Consider the following 16,943-nt stretch of genomic DNA (forward strand, 5'->3'; position numbering starts at 1 on the left):
AGGGGCTCTTTTGACACATTGCACAAGGCCAAAAACGGGAACTTTCTTAAAGAAGTTGAACTACTAGTTTAATTTGATCCTGTTTTGAGAGATCATATGAGAAGCATCGACAGTGCAGCAGAGCACATCACATACCTGGGTAAAACAATTCAAAATGGGTTGATAGCCCGTGTCAGTGATAAAATAGTTGACACAATGGTGTCAGAAATCAAAGATTGAAAATACTATGTCATAATATTGGATTGCACCCCAAGTGTAAGTCATCAAGAGCAAATGTTTGTTGTGTGCACAGTGAATCTTGGGGAAAATCCAGACAACAAAGTTAAGAACTGATTTATTTAAATTCATTTTTAAATGCAGACCAATGACAAAAACTCTGGGAAACGTAACCGAAAAGTAAACATTTCAATAAAAAAAAAAAAAAATTAAATATTACAAAGAATAAAAGGGCTAATGTAAAATAGTATTTAACAGAATCATACCCTCATATGTATTTCTCTCAGAATAACAGAACTAAACTAATGTCTATCAGGCTGTCTCACCTTTGTGTAAAACATATAACATCTAATAAGGGTCTATGTTTAAAGCATGTCTGTTACTTACACTACCATCATGTTCAAAATAAAGACTTTTGAATTGAATTTTTGTACTTCATTTACAGCTGTAAGTATCTGCTGCTTTTTAAAAAAAATATTCAAAATCTTTCCCACAATCTAACCACCAGAATTATTTCTTTTAAACTGGTGCATTTTAACTGAACTCTCAAAATCGATGATATCAGCACTGATTACAGTACACTTTTTATCCAGTGTGAATACGTTGGTGACTCCTTAGATGACTTTGCTGGATAAAAGCTGCTCCACAATGATCACATCGGAAAGGCTTGTCTCCAGTGTGAATACGTTGGTGATTCGTCAAAGTACCTTGCCGGGCAAAAGCTGCTCCACACTGATCACATCCGTAAGGCTTGTCTCCAGTGTGAATACGTTGGTGTTGCTTTAGGTGACCTTGCTGGGCAAAAGCCTCTCCACACTGATCACATCTGTAAGGTTTTTGTCCAGTGTGAATACGTTGGTGACTCGTTAGACCACCTTGCTGGGCAAAAGCCTCTCCACACTGATCACATCTGTAAGGTTTTTGTCCAGTGTGAATACGTTGGTGTCTCGGTAGGGCACCTTGCTGGGCAAAAGCCGCTCCACACTGATCACATCTGTAAGGCTTGTCTCCAGTGTGAGTACGTTGGTGTCTCGTTAGCGCACCTTGCTGGGCAAAAGCCGCTCCACACTGATCACATGTGTAAGGTTTTTGTCCAGTGTGAATACGTTGGTGACTCGTTAGGTGACTTTGCTGGGCAAAAGCTGCTCCACACAGATCACATCTGTAAGGCTTGTCTCCAGTGTGAATAATCCTGTGTCGCTTTAGTTGACCTTGTTGGACAAAAGCCGCTCCACACTGATCACAGCTGTAGGGCTTGTTTCCAGTGTGAATACGTTGGTGAATCGTTAGAGAACTTTGCTGGGTAAAAGCCCCTCCACACTGATCACAGCTGTAAGGCTTGTCTCCAGTGTGAGTTTTCTTATGGATCTTCAGGTTTGATGAAGTGGTGAAGACTTGCTTGCAATCATCACAGCAGTGTCTTTTGGGTCTTCCTTTATGATTCTGTAACAGAGAAAATCACTTACATTATCTTAGCCTGCATTATCAATTAGCCTTGTTCAGAGCATGTGAGCGGAGCGGAGCGTGAGCGAGCGGCGAATTTTGAAAGGAGCGCAGAGCGGGAGTTTTTTTTCTAGGATGATTCGGGTGGAGCGGGATGACGCCCCGCTCCAGTTTCGCTCCGTTACCCCTCGGCCCCGATGCGTGTCCAAACATATCCCACAAAACCTCTCCACAAACCACCTGTTACCTTTCTTCTTTTCCAGTCCTATCTCTGAACCGTAGTTGGGAGAGCTGGTATTTTAATTCAGTCTCTGGCTCGTTGCGTAACCGGCGTTAGGAGTCCAGGGAAAGTGAAGGGAAAAAAGGACGGAGGAAAAATGCTGTCCGTGCAACCTCGCACATTTATTACAAACATGTAATAAGAGCAAACAAAACGCGTGAGGGCCGACGACTGAAACTAACGGAGGACACACTGAAAAAGTAACTGAACACGTGTTCCGGTCTTCCACACGCGCACACCTGCATCCAGGGCTCCAGAGTGCGACCTATTAGGTCGCATATGCGACCTAATTTATTAAGGTGCGAGTTAAAATTTAATGAGGTCGCTCCGGTGCGACTTGCAAGAGGACTAGTGGAAAAAAAAAATATATTTTATTTTTTTTCACTCGGCTGTGTTAGTGCATTAATGGAGTGGTTGATAATACAATCTTACTTTCTGGCTCATTCCTGCGAGTCCTATTTCTCCTCTCTCTCTGTCTGACTGGTCTGCGCACGTTACGTGCACAGCAGTGCACGCGCGCGTACACGCAGCGCGCTCAAAAAGGTAAACAAAGCAGATGCAGTATGAAGCGGTCTATAGTCGATTATTTTAAGAAGAAAAATGGGCTGGTGGTGGAGGAGGGGGAGAAGAAGGGTCAGCAGAGGGAGCGACAATAATCATGGATTCTTCTTCTTCTGATGAAGAGAGTGACAGGTTGGCGAAAGAGGCGGGGGAGAGTGGGGAGAAGAAAAAAAAGTACAGCTTTCAACAACAATGGCACGGTTCCCGTGATTAAGATACGAGGGACAGGCCCAGGCCCGGTTCTACGAGGGTGCATAAGCATTGCACCCTCAGTTTATGTGTTTGCTCTGTTGAAAAAACGAAAAGAAAACTGATAAATGCGCCCGCGTTAAGCCTCATTTATGGTTCCGCGTTAAATCGACGGCGTAGCCTACGGTGTAGGGTACGCGGCGACGCGCACCGTACGTTCGCGTCCCCGCGTATCCTACGCCGTAAGATCTGCGTTGGTGCAACGCGGAACCATAAATCAGCCAGTGTACGTCACTGATCTGCAAGACGCTGCTCTCTGCTGCTCCGTTAACACAAAGTAACATGGATATTCAGAAGTGGTTCAAGCACAACGACGCAAACAAGTTTACAGGACTGTCTCAGAAAATTAGAATATTGTGATAAAGTTCTTTATTTTCTGTAATGCAATTTAAAAAAACAAAAAAGTCATACATTCTGGATTCATTACAAATCAACTGAAATATTGCAAGCCTTTTAATATTTTAATATTGCTGATTATGGCTCACAGTTTAAGATTAAGATTCCCAGAATATTCAAATTTTTTGAGATAGGATATTTGAGTTTTCTTAAACTGTAAACCATGATCAGCAATATTAAAATAATAAAAGGCTTGCAATATTTCAGTTGATTTGTAATGAATCCAGAATTTATGACTTTTTTGCATTACAGAAAATAAAGGACTTTATCACAATATTCTAATTTTCTGAGACAGTCCTGTATATTTATGGTAATATTTATTTTTGTTGCCGTTTTATTTTCTGTTGCTAGATTGTCTGATGGGCGAGATAGCCCAGACTAAATGTAGCATTTTCATTTCTGTAGGTAAATGATCAGGTATCTTATAAAAACACAGAGGTAACACTTTACCATAGTCACCTTAATTAGCCTAACATTAGTTAGTACATTAACATTACTAAGCATTTATATAAATTATATTATCCAACTTTTAATTTATTAACTAACTCTGACTAGTAAACATTAATTAGCCTAACTGTAGGCTATATGTGTTTCCTATACATAATGATTGTTAATCTGTAAACAGTTAATTAATGCTTAATAATGTAACTAATGTTAGCAATGAAAAATATGGTGCTACCTAATTTGTTTTGGTGCTACTAAATGAAAAGCTAGGTGGCACCAGTGCTACCTGTGAAAAAGTTAGTCTGGAGCCCTGCCTGCATCTCCCTCTCTCTCCTCCGCTGCACCCACACGTCTCACACACACACACCCGAACACACACCGCCTTAAAGGGGACCGGGCTGGCCGGTTACACACCGCATGAGCCCCCGACTTTGGCCAAACTGGTGTTTTTGAAAGTGAACTTTAAGAAAAATGTCCCGATCCAGCTCAGTTAATGCAGGCTTTGAATTAGGCACTTTAAAAGGCACGTTTTGTTCGGTTTTTAGTCTTATTGTTGACTAAGCCTGCAAACAGAACATTCAGCCTGCCATATTCGTTTAATTTGAGTGTTTTGCACCTTAAGATCTTTTATCAAAGTGTTAAAATAATAAATAATAAATAAATATTTTATATTCTGAAAATATTGTTGTTCTTCTTTAGTTCTTTTAGACATTGAAAGTAAAAATAGGAGGAGAACAGTGAATGAAAAATTGTTTCGGGAAAGGTTAATAAACAAAAGTGTATTAAACCAGATAATTCCGTTAGGTGAAATTATTTTCTTATTTTTTCTTGTCAGTAAATATCTATTTTTTGGACTTTAAAACGTATGTCGGCTCTGCGTAATTGTTCCTCTCGGCTCCGTGACTGGCTGCAAGGAACGTAACTTTGCTGAGTCTCTCTCTCTCTCCCTCGCGCTCTCTCTCTCTCTCTCTCATCCACCTCTGGTTAGATCTAAGGCTTCAGGTAAACATGTGCATTTTATATGCATGCAAACATTTTTGGAGCGGTGCGTGGAGCTCTGCGCGGAGCGGAGCGGGGTGCAGTGTTACTGGAGCGCTGAGCGGTTATGGGTGGAGGGGAACTTTGCGACTTTGAGGGCGGAGCGGTGACAACCTTTGTGAGCGAGGAGCGGAAATTCTCGCCGCTCCACTCCGCTCACATGCTCTGGCCTTGTTACAACTAGTTCTTAACAGTGCGACACCTTCAGATGAGACTTCTTATACATCTACGGAAGAAGTGTAAAATTTGAGAGCTACTGAAACACACACTGAAAACCCATTCATGACCTATTTATATTAAACATAATATTGAACATGAACTATTGTGTCACACACACACACTAAATGCATTAACTAAGTTTCTTTGCCCAGACACAAAAATTGATTGGATTGGATTTGTTAAGGTCAAGTACTCAAAACCGAGTCAGATGACACGACCCACCACTCTCTATGTCAAACCTTTCAAAAGTTAAGGCAGAAAATAGGGACTATCAAATATTGACCAATCAGAAGAAGGGGCGGGGCTAATTCAGGCCAATGAAGGTCAAGTACTCAATACAGAGTCCGATGACACCGCCCACAAGTCTATGTCAAACCATTCAAAAGTTATGGCAGAGAAATGTTTTCTAGGGGGCGCTGTTGAGCCATCTTGCCACGCCCATTAATGCAAACCATGAAATATCAAATTTATCACCAGGCCTGGCTTGCGTGCAAAATTTGGTGACTTTTGGGGAACTATCAAATATGGACCAATCAGATGAAGGGGAGGCGCGCTTTTTGGCGTCTAGCGTCGCCACGGTAACGCTTTTGAAAGACAAAAGTAATGCGTGTCGTCACAGGATGGAGACGCACATTCGGATGTATAACACAACTGGGTGCACGTTACGGTTTGAGCCGAATTAACTGCTGAAGGATTGGCATAAATTGCGCCAAAATTACGCGATTAATTCAAAATGTTCAAAATTCTACCTGTTGGGTTTTGGCCATGTCGCCAAGAGACTTTTCTTTAAGTTGCGACATGATACAGGTGTGTACCGATTTTGGTACCGTATTGTGGGGCTTGAGGCACAAAGTTTTTCTAGGGGGCGCTGTTGAGCCATTTTGCCACGCCCATTAATGCAAACTATGAAATATCACATTCTTTTGGGGCACGTTTAGGGGGGCAAAAAGGCACTCCTTTCGTCAGAAGAAAGAATAAAAATTCCTACAGATACAATAGGGCCTCGCACTGTAAGTGCTCGGGCCCCAATTAAAGCTGCAAGCAGCGATGAACGGGCCCTCGCACGTGCAATTTGCACCAATTAAGGTAAAGGACTCAAAACTAAGTCCAATGACACCACCCACGATTCTTTATGTCAAACCATTCAAAAGTTATGGCGGAAAATAGGAACTATCAAATATCGACCAATCAGAAGAGGGGGTGGGGCTAATTCACACCAATTATGGTCAAGGGATTCAAAACCATATCCGATGACACCACCCACGACTCTCTATGTCAAACTATTCAAAAGTTATAGCAGAAAATAGGGAAACCCAATCGGAAGAAGGGGCGGGGATAATTCAGGCCAATGAACGTCAAGGACTCAATACAAAGTGTATAAAGCTAGGAACAACTTATTACCATCTCACTTACAGGAAATGTTTTATGACAAAGAGGGGAGGTATAATTTAAGGGGTACTCTAAATTTTAAGACTTGCAGAACACGAACAACAATGAAAAGATTTTCTATATCAGTCAGTGGATTTAAACTATGGAACAGAATGGATTCAGAATTAAAACCATGTCCAAACATTAACCAGTTTAAAAACAAATATAAAAACATGATTTTCACAAGGTACAAAGAGGAAAGGGTTTAGCGGCCTTTAGGGGCCTGAATATAACACTATTGGGTGAATGGGTTGATTTGTTTATATTTATGTACAGAAATGGGCAGCTATTTATATACCGTATTTTCACGACCATTCGGCGCACCGTGTGAAAAGGCGCACCCTCATTTTTGTGTGTAATTTTTGGATTTAAAACACACATACGGCGCACCGACCCAAAAGGCGCAGTCTACAGACACGGAGCTGCGCAACAAACACACGCGCGCGCGCGGCGCAAAACACACGCGCGCGCGGCGCAAAACACATGCGCGCGTGTGTTTTGCGCCGCGCGCGCACCCCCTCCGTCAACTACTGCTGTGTCTTCAAGGACAAGACAGTAGAAATGTTATCACGTTTTGCCACAGCTTGAATGTTTACAAGTTTCCAACCTTTATGAAATGCTAAGCTATTGGTCTAACGGTCCCAACTGCTTATCTGATGCTAAGCGAGACAGAAAAAAATTATTAATTATTAAACAATACTAATTAGAAAAATAGTGAACCCATTAGACAATAGAGATCCACCGATTGATCCCGATTTTGCCGATCACAGGGTGAAATCCATAAATTCGTCAATATTGTTGTCTCATGTACACGACACTGACATTGTATTATTAGCAATAAAAATTAGATTAGGTGTAAACTCTGCTTATAAAGAGTAAGTGTACTTTACTAGCTTCAGCTTTCCTGTGGTAATAATTATGCTTTGGACACACTTTGCAAACTGCAAACTTGTTGTCCTTTTCAGACATTGTAAAAGTCCTGCACCGGCGAGGCCGGTCACGCACCCTCAGGACCGCTCGGTCTGAGATGCGGGAACGCCCGCACGGGCGGGGTTTGTTGTTGTAAACGTCATCAGATCGGCCGTTCTGAACTATTATTTTCCGATCTCCGATCAAAACCGATAGGGCCATTATCGGCCCGATCCCGATCAGGGGCCGATCGATCGGTGCATCTCAATTAGACAATGCTTCAAATGGAAGTCAACAACAGCCTTTAAGAATAAAATGTGAAATGTTTGTTTTTCCAGACTGTTTTCAGATGGAATCACGAGGGTTTTATTCTCACGAGGATGAGAGGCAGCACCTGAGTTTGTCTGAGCCAAGTCATTTTCCAACAAATGCTCAGCAAACTTTATCGGCAATTGTGGTTGTCATTTACAGTATGGTGTTTGATTATCGTCGATGCTTCAAGATTCAGATAAAAAAACCAGCATCACTGAGTGGTGAATGCTTTCACTGCAGCATCTACATACATTTCCACGGGCTGCTCTCTCTCAGGAATGAGTTAAAAACAATCCTATTGGGAAACAGCAAAGGTGTGTGCACTTACTTTAGGATGTGTGGTGTTGTTCATGTCAAACCGCTCAAGGACGAGAGGCGGCTGCACACTGCTGGTGTTTCTCAGGCGCCCCTCTGTGGACTGCGACATCTCCTGGCTGAAAACTGATGGAGTCACCTGCAAGCACACGTAAACACGGCTGTTATGCACTGATAGCCTTGGATAGAAAAATGGGAGCAATATAATGAGCGCGGGAGCTGTAGCCACCAGCCAAAAATTTGACAGCTTACAACTGTGGCACATAGGCAAACAATGGCGCAATAAGGACCATATACATGAGCTGATTCCATGTGCCTAAATTATTTTTATTCATCTGCAGCACTTTATGGTTAATATATGACGATGACAATTCTCTGGCACTTCTTTGCCAGTGTTCTTGAGGTCCAGAAACATTTAACTGCACTCAGCCTCTTTCAAGGATAAGCCACAAAAAGAATCTGCTTCAAATCAGAATTGATGCTACAGGAGTGTAAAGGTGTTACTGTACAGGCGGTACGGAATAGCTAACAGTTAGAAGGGAGTTCATAATCCACCTCAATGTATTATTCAGAAACAAAGATCTTTGATGTATGATGAATGTAAAATAATAATAATCCAAAATGACGTGTTCATAGAATATTGTCTGAAAGTAGTCCACAGATCTGGAAATAAACTGCTAAACTAAGTTATAGTACCACAGAAACTAGTGGAAACTGAGTTTTATTTTAGATTGAATAAAACGTTAAACCTCAGTTTTAAATGCTGTTATTAAAATGCACTTGGGATTTACATTATGATGCTGAACAACCAGAGATGGGGACTCGAGTTTGCGACTCGGACTGGAGTCGCACTTAAGTCGTAGGACACAGAGACTTCAGACTTGACTTGGACTTGTGCTAAAAAGACTTCATACTCGACTCGGACTCGTGTTTTGGGACTCGTGAACAATCTTTATTTTTTTGGCCTATTAACATTGAGGAAACTTTTAAACGTCTGACGAGCTTAATGTCATTCCTTCTTTTTTGCCATGGTAACCATATTACGCCTCGGGTGCGCGCCTCACACACTAGTACCTCAGATGACGGTAACACTATGGCGACCGGCATACCTGCAGCTGCTGCTGTACCCTTTGTAATTACGTTTGGGTACAAAAACTTTAAACAAGACGGCGCCATCAACAAAAGAAGCGCTGAATGCAAGTTCTGCAGTGCCAAAATTAAGGATGCTGGTTCAACCACATCCAACTTCATCAGGCACCTGAAAACTCACCCGGATAGCTCAGTAACATTAGCGCTAGGGTTGCACGGTATACCGGTACCAGTATAGTACCGCGGTACTAGAGTTTTGAAAATGGTACTATACCAGCATTTAAAAACAAACTAACTTAAAACGTAACTAGAACTTAAAATTTGCTTGACACAAATGAAAGTTAAATTTTAACACGTGGGAAAAACACCTAACCTTTTAAGTGATGTGTGTTATCAGGTGTAATGGCATTTTTAGGTTAGAAATAAGAATATTTCTTGGTAAGATCCTTAGTTATTTGAGTGAAGGCAGTGAATTTGGTCAACTGGTGTAAGTTCAGGGTTCAGGGTTCAGGAAAGCCTTCGTTGTGTGTTTTCTTCACTGCATTACAATAGCCTGTTTAAAGTGATCATATAACAAACAACTAATCAGTACTGATACTGTATGCTAATAGATAAATGAGTGATGATAATAATACAGTAAATGCTTTGAATATCTCAGATATAGCTGTGCAGTATTCTTAGCAGACCGGATAGCATCAGATGATAGAATGCTCATTACAACCAGAAGAGACGTGAGACTTATTTTTTAGAGACTTGAGACTTGACTTGGACTTGCAAAAAAAGACTTGTGAACATCTCTGTGAACAACTTAACAAGATGTTTCTTATGTGATTAAAGAAATTATCTGACAAAAACTGATCAGGGTTTTTCCTGGCTCAAATTGAGGTGTCTTCACCTTAAACAAAACAATTCAAGCATTAAGTATTTTTGTATTTATTTTGATACAGACATAAATAGTGATAGTCCTGCTGCATGGGGGTCACAGTGCTTTTGGCATAAATAACAGACCATACCTTCCTCAGTTTGCCTGAGCAGGTAAATTAAGCCACCGTTTGTCAAACCCACTGACTCTTTTTGAGAAGATCTGTAAAGATGAATAAAAAGTCATGTTTAAATCACGTACACGTTGGCTTCGCATTGATATGCTCCTAATGACTTGGAAACTGACTAACGTTGCCCTCGCCAACTCGTCCTGCACTCTGACCCTCGCCATCACCTTTCATGCATATTTGTGCACTACTTTCAGCTCTGACAAAATTGCTGCATCTCGTCAGTAACTTGATTTTTTTACTTTTTAACTGCCTGTATTGCAATGCTTCACACAATAAGTAAACTAAATTTAAGTAAACACACAAGTCTCAAGTTCTGAGTTTTTGGAAGTTTCTCTTCCTTAAAGAGTTCTTTTTTTAAAGTTCTTTGTCCATTGAATCAAGGAACAAGAGTAAATTAATCTTCATTCAGTTCAACAAGGTTTGATCCTACCACCAGTTGGAGGTTTAATTGAGTCCAGGGAAGCTCGCCATCAAGGATTGAAGAGGGATTCTTTGTCCAAACACAATCGGAGGTTTCAACTAAAAAAAACCTGACCTGGAAGAGGTCAAAAAAGAGTCATCAATATCTCTTAAATCAAAATCAAAGTTCATTATTAGTTGTACAACATTCCTCATATTAAATTCACAAAAATGGTTTCAACATTTACCCAATACAAAACATCATGGGGAAAAACCACTATATTTAAATGTTGTTACAATAGCTTTAAATAAAGCCAAAAGTCAAAAAAAGGGCCAGAAAACACACAATTCACAAACAAAAGAACGAACATTTAGTCGTTCAGGGCTAGAACAAAAAGCCAAATCAAGTTCCAACTCCAAATCAAGTATCTAAAGCTGCATTAAGGGGACTTACATTCCTATGGAAATGTCAGCGCTGATTGTTTATCTGGCGGGTCGTTCGTGTCTTTACAAGCGCCAGTTCGGCTCCACAACACATTGTATGAATTAGAGTCACATAAGACGAGTATCTCACCGCTGTTGCTGAATATCAGCATGTTAAAGAGCCATTAAGGTCCCGTCTGGCCACGTTGCAGCAGCCCAGCGTTGATCAGAGTGGATGACCAGTCCACCTCTCCTACTATATCCCAGAATGCAATGCGCCCTTGGCCGGGCAGCGCTTTTTTTTTTTTTTTTTCAAGCTTTATTGAGAGAAAGCAAGTGCAGGACAAAACAGCGGCGAACACAGCTGGTGATGGCGGAACGTACAGGGAGCCCGTGGAGAGGGAGAAGTGTCACCATAGACATATATACATAGACGCCGCATTGACTGCCTGAGAACGTCGGGTGCGGTCGCCATCTTGGATCGGTGGATGCAGCGTCAGAGAGGAGAGTTGTAACCAGTTGCAAAGAGAGATGCCTGAGTTTTGTGCCGCCTACGGTTGCAATAACCAGCGATCACTTCAGACCAGATCGCGTGGGATTACCTTTCACAAGTAAGATTGAACAATAATTTAGTTGTGTGTGGTCATTTATAACATTATATTACTGTAACTACCGTTATTTGTCCACTAGAAGAATGCTTACATAGCCAGATCAAGCTAGTGATAGTGACAGCTGTCAAAGCTGAGAATTTATAAATCATGTAAACCTTAATAGAGATTTTCGTCTAGCGTTATATTCTCGTTTTTACCCATTTTATGACAAACTTATCTTCACGACAGCAACTGTCATTATGAATGTGGTTGTAGTTAATAAGATAAGATAAGATAATCTTTTATTACTCCCTCAATGGGGAAACTCCCGTGTTAGCAGCAGTACACTTAATACACACACACACACACACACACACACACACACACACACACACACACACACACACACACACACACACACACACACACACACACACACACACACACACACACACACGCATGCGGGGAAGGGGGTAAAAAGGTAAAAAAGTAAAAGATATATATAATTACAAAATATGGACAGTATATACACAATATACACAATAAAATTAGCTGGCTAATAACAAAGACTGTCAGGTTGTAGTTTTGAGACTGTTGTTGACACTGTGTTACTGTGTTACTGTGTTCTTTCTATTCACAATTATCTTTTTAATATTTTGCAAGTCTTAAATATTTTGCTCATGTAGTAACACAGCTGCTCTCATCAGTCATGTGGTTGCTAATGCAATGTTACTCCCTCTCTTTTATATATGTTATAGTGTATGCACTTTTACATCTCTAGTTGGATTTCTCACATTTTGCAGGTTTCCCACAAATGAGAGTCTGAGGAGGCAGTGGGAAGTTGCTCTACGAAGGGAAGGTTTCACAGCAACAAAGCACACAAAGCTGTGCAGTGAGCACTTCAAGCCGTATCATTTTGACAGGACGGGTCAGATTGTCCGGCTTAGAGATGGTGCCATACCATCTCTTTTCAACTTCCCGTCTCATCTCCAAAGAGTAGGTGTATTATTACACTATTTGCTTACCTAGATGTCTATGATTCATATGTAAGAACTTGATAGGTAGTTAATACCACGGTTGCAGCTATCCTGGTGCACAAAACAAGTGCACCTCTTCAGTGAGGTCCTGTCATCGGCACAACAGTTATCAATGAACTGATCATCTGGGGGGTGTGGTTTATTTACTACTACTCTAAAATGTTTGTCTTGAATGAACTCTATATGTGTGAAGTCAAGTAAAGATGAAGCAAAACTGAAATCTAATCTCCGTCTTCATTTAACAAAAAATATGTCTGAACAATCACACTTTGCTGAACATTTTTTCTGTTTGTTCTTTCTGCATGTTTAGAAATCAATGATGTATTGTGTATTACAATGCACACTGTGCGATCCTAACACCTGTTGAAATAGTTTTTAATTAAGTTGTTTTAAAGTATTGCGTTTCTTCCATTTCAGCCAGTAGCAACCAGGACCACAAAAGTGGCAAGAAAAGCTGAAGTGGACCTTTCTCAGCATTTGCCTGAAGCTGAACCTCAGCCCAATGCAGTAAGTTTGTATTTAATATATCCCATACAGCTGTGAGCATCATCCTGCCACTCTTTTAAGACACATTCATGTGCACACTTTGAAACGGGCCACTACAGTATGCATCCCTCTCTCACACACACACACACACACACACACACACACACACACACACACACACACACACACACACACACACACACACACACACACACACACACACACACACACACACACACACACTCTCTTCCTCATACCCATGGTGCTCGCAGTGGTATTTACGGGTATGACCTCCTTCTTTCCACTAGGACCACCTCTATGCATTGCCAGATTCCAATTGTCTGAAGGCCAGACTTGGAGAAGCTTTGGCTCGAGTGGAGAGTCTGGAGCGGGAGAAGGCAAATGCTCAGGCCCGAGAAAGGAGGGCAAAGAAGACAGTAAAAGGTCTTCTGGAGGATCTTCAGAAAAAGAACCTCATAGCTGAAGATTTGAAAGAGAGGCTTGATTTTTACTCAGGTAAAATTACATGGTAATACAACTTTATGTATATGTTGTGTTAACACTCTTTGTTCATATAAGTATTATTTCAAGGGGACTTACTAGTTAGTTTGTACCAACTGAATTTCAGATCTTCAGATAGACCTATTTCAGAAGAGGGGCCATGACTACACCAAGGACCAGAGAGAGTTTGCCCTTACACTCCACCTCCATGGTCCAAAAACGTACACTTACCTGAGGGAGTCTCTGCATCTTCCCCTCCCACATCCACACACATTGCAAAGGTGTTGTTCATGTTGTTTGATTACACATATATTTAAAAATACTGGTTCAAATACTTGAACCACTTAAGCCCTACATAATATGTTGTACGACAAACAGCAAACTGATGTACAGGCCGTGAGGTTGTAGATCTGCTATATTCACTATTTTTGTAAGTCTTGGAAAAAGAGTAATTTTTTTTAAATGAAAGAAAAAAGTGCCCGCAATAGGGATGCCAGGGTCAAAGTGCTTAAATAGCTATTTGTTTTCTTTTCGCAAAGGTGGATGCAATCAGTGGATGCCAAGCCGGGACTCAACATGATGATGTTGGACATGTTGGAAAGAAAGAAAAAAGAAGACCCAGCCAAGTATGGTTGTGTGGGACTAATGTTGGATGCCATGGCCATCAAAAAGCATGTCCAGTACAACCCCCATACACAAAAAATGTCTGGATTTGTGGATATGGGGGATGGTATTAATGAGACTGATGTAGCCACAGAGGTGCTAGTCTTTATGGTGGTTGGCCTACAGGGTCATTGGAAAGCTCCAATTGCCTACTTTATCACAAAGTCTCTGTCACCAGACACACAGAAGGTCCTGGTTGTCCATGCTTTAGAGCAACTGCATGCACATGGCATAAGAGTGGTCTGCATGACAATGGATGGGCATGCCTCCAACGTCAACATGTGTAATCAACTCGGGTGCCAACTGAAAGGAAACCCTCTTCAGCCGTTGCAAACCTCCTTTCAACATCCAGTGACTGGTGACAGGGTCTTTGTGTTGATGGACGCATGTCACATGCTGAAGCTAGCACGCAACATGTTGCTGGCCTACAGTCTGATAACCAGCGCCAGTGGAGGAATCAACTGGTCATACATCCTTCATCTTAACAATGTCCAGACAAAAGATGGACTGCATGCTGCCAACAAGATCACAAGCAAGCATGTCCACTTTGATGGACAGAAGATGAAGGTGTCCCTGGCTGCGCAAACACTGAGTCGCTCTGTAACGGTGGCTCTGCGCACGTTGAGGGACCTTGGCTATTCACAGTTTAAACACTGTGAAGCAACAGCTGAATTCACTGAGGTAATGCAACATGCAAACATTGTTTTATAACATTTCATATTCTACGTGAAACCCAACTCTCATACTTACCTTTCATACTTAACCTGTAGAGGGAAATCCAAGCAAAGCGTACAGTAGTACTAAAATGTTTACTTGTATATATTGAAATTAGATAATGTAGTGTACTCTGATACCTGCAGACACCCTGTTATGATAGATGCAGGCTTTCAGTAAATAGAACCATTTGTTTTTTTAGATGATTGACAGGCTCTTTGACATCCTGAACAGTCGCAATCCCTGTGGCAAAGGATTCAAAGCTCCTCTGGGTGCTTTAACTTGGACAGAGAGAGCAGAATTCTTGTTGAGAGGCAGGGCATACTTGCTCAGTTTGCGGATGAAAGATGGCACACCCCTTCACCAATCAAAGAGGTCTTTTAAAATAGTGAATGGTTCGAATGAAAAGTTCATGACATCATAAGTTCATATGATGCTCTGTTCTTTTGTTGCGCATCAAGTTCATATGATGCTTTGTTCTCTTATTGCGCATCAAGTTCATATGATGCTCTGTTCTCTTGTTCTGATATTTTTGCTGTCTGCGGTTTTGTTTCGGTTGACTCTTCTGTTCAGTGTTTTTCAGATCATACAGGTGTCCCAAATTCAGATTCTGATTACTTTATTCATCACAAAAGGGATATCTACATATCTCTCCATCCTGCAGCAAAGAGAGAGAAGCCGTCCACCACCGTTATTTCTTTGGTCCATCAAGGAGTTTATAAAGTGGGTGATCCGTGTTGTTTAGAATGGTAAATCCCATCCGGTTGGAGGAGAGGGTCACATGATTGAAGTCTCCTGATATTATAAGTAGGCTATGTGTGTTTTTATGCATATTCATATGATGCACTTGTGCAAAACCTTTTGATGTCTGCAGTTTTGTTTCTGTCGGAATCTTCTTGTGTCCAGTGTTTTTCAGGTCATACAGGTGTCAAATGGTATGTATGGCACGTTCTTGTGTTCAAGTTTTCCCAGTTCAGTTTTAATATCGTTCCCTAGTTGCTTTAGCATCCGAGAGGTAAGTTATTTTACTTCAAGGACCCTAATCCTGACACTGATTTATACTCTTAAGAAGCACCCAGTAATTTTTCAGTAGATTTGTAGTGTACTTAAATAATTTAACATAACCAACCAGGGATGTTATTGGAGCAAAAGATGTATTTCTGTCTCCATCCCTGTCACTATGTGTTGAGTCACATCTCATGGATATTTGTAGAAACGTCAATGTCTTTCAATAAATAAAATTACTAGGTGCTCTTGAGGTGAATTGTTTTGCCACGATCATATTAGTAAAATATTTTCTTTTGAAGGTACTTGTCAGTCATCGGCTTCGTCATCAACATTGACACATTGTTGATGATGATTCCTGACCTACTCCATGTTCAGCGTTACGTCTGTACATACCGCTTCAGTCAAGATCACTTGGAGCTTCTGTTTAACTCTGTCAGGGCATCAGGTAGAAATTTCACATTTATAATCTCTTTTTTAGTCCTTGACTTGCCCTATTAAATATCTATGTAATCTAAGTGTGTGCATGTTTTTTTTATCTTTTAGGGGGCTGGAATAATAATCCAACTGCAGGGCAGTTCCAGGCCATTTTCCGGCGTCTGATGGTGAGGTGTGGTGTCTCACCAAATAGCTCAGGCAACGTGGCAGCGCAAGACGAGACTGTGTCCCTGTCAGCTCTAGACAATTACTCTGCGTTAGCAGCAGAAGAAGAGCTTCCGACCCCGTTTGCGAACATGTCCGCAGTTGTAGGTGACCATAGTTACCTGCCCACCCGCTTTGGCAGTCTTGTTGACAATGCCTTGGTGTACATTTCAGGATTTGTTGTTAGACAAGTTCTGAAAAAGCTGTCCTGTGAGGTGTGCCGTGCTAGCCTGGTCGCAGCTGCTGTACCCTCATCGTTTGACCAGAGCTACCACCTGCTGATGCTTAAAAACAATGGCGGGCTGATGATCCCCTCGGAAGGAACAGTTAAGGTGGTTAGAGCAGCAGAGCGTGCAATCCGCCAAAACTCAGGCCAAGGTGTCAGCATGTCTTTTGTGAACCATTTCGTCCGGGCTGAGATAGGTTCAGAGGATGTGTTTTTGCTTGCGGAGCACATTGAAGAAACACAATTTGGCATCGAAAACCATCATTTCATGCTTGTGTCGTTAATTGTGTCTGTCTTTCTCAAACT

General features: G+C 41.4%; 1 protein-coding gene across 7 annotated transcripts in view; it reads right to left on the bottom strand.

The window, feature by feature from the left end:
* Positions 1-319: 319 nt before the first annotated feature.
* Positions 320-16,943, bottom strand: part of LOC133448959 (zinc finger protein 239-like) — a 54,806-nt gene continuing 38,182 nt past the window's right edge. For 3 of the 7 annotated variants that reach the window (XM_061727992.1, XM_061727990.1, XM_061727996.1), the window contains exons 3-4: positions 7,824-7,949; positions 320-1,659 (exon numbers count right to left, since the gene is read on the bottom strand). In XM_061727992.1, the coding sequence (XP_061583976.1) occupies positions 802-1,659; positions 7,824-7,922 (957 nt within the window). In that variant the 5' untranslated portion in view covers positions 7,923-7,949 and the 3' untranslated portion in view covers positions 320-801. Of the gene's footprint in view, positions 1,660-7,823; positions 7,950-10,381; positions 10,487-10,804; positions 11,048-16,943 lie in introns of those variants that run through there. The other 4 variants (XM_061727994.1, XM_061727991.1, XM_061727993.1 and 1 more) reach the window with 4 other exon arrangements.

Source organism: Cololabis saira, chromosome 8, assembly GCF_033807715.1.
Source record: "Cololabis saira isolate AMF1-May2022 chromosome 8, fColSai1.1, whole genome shotgun sequence".
NCBI lineage: Eukaryota > Metazoa > Chordata > Actinopteri > Beloniformes > Belonidae > Cololabis > Cololabis saira.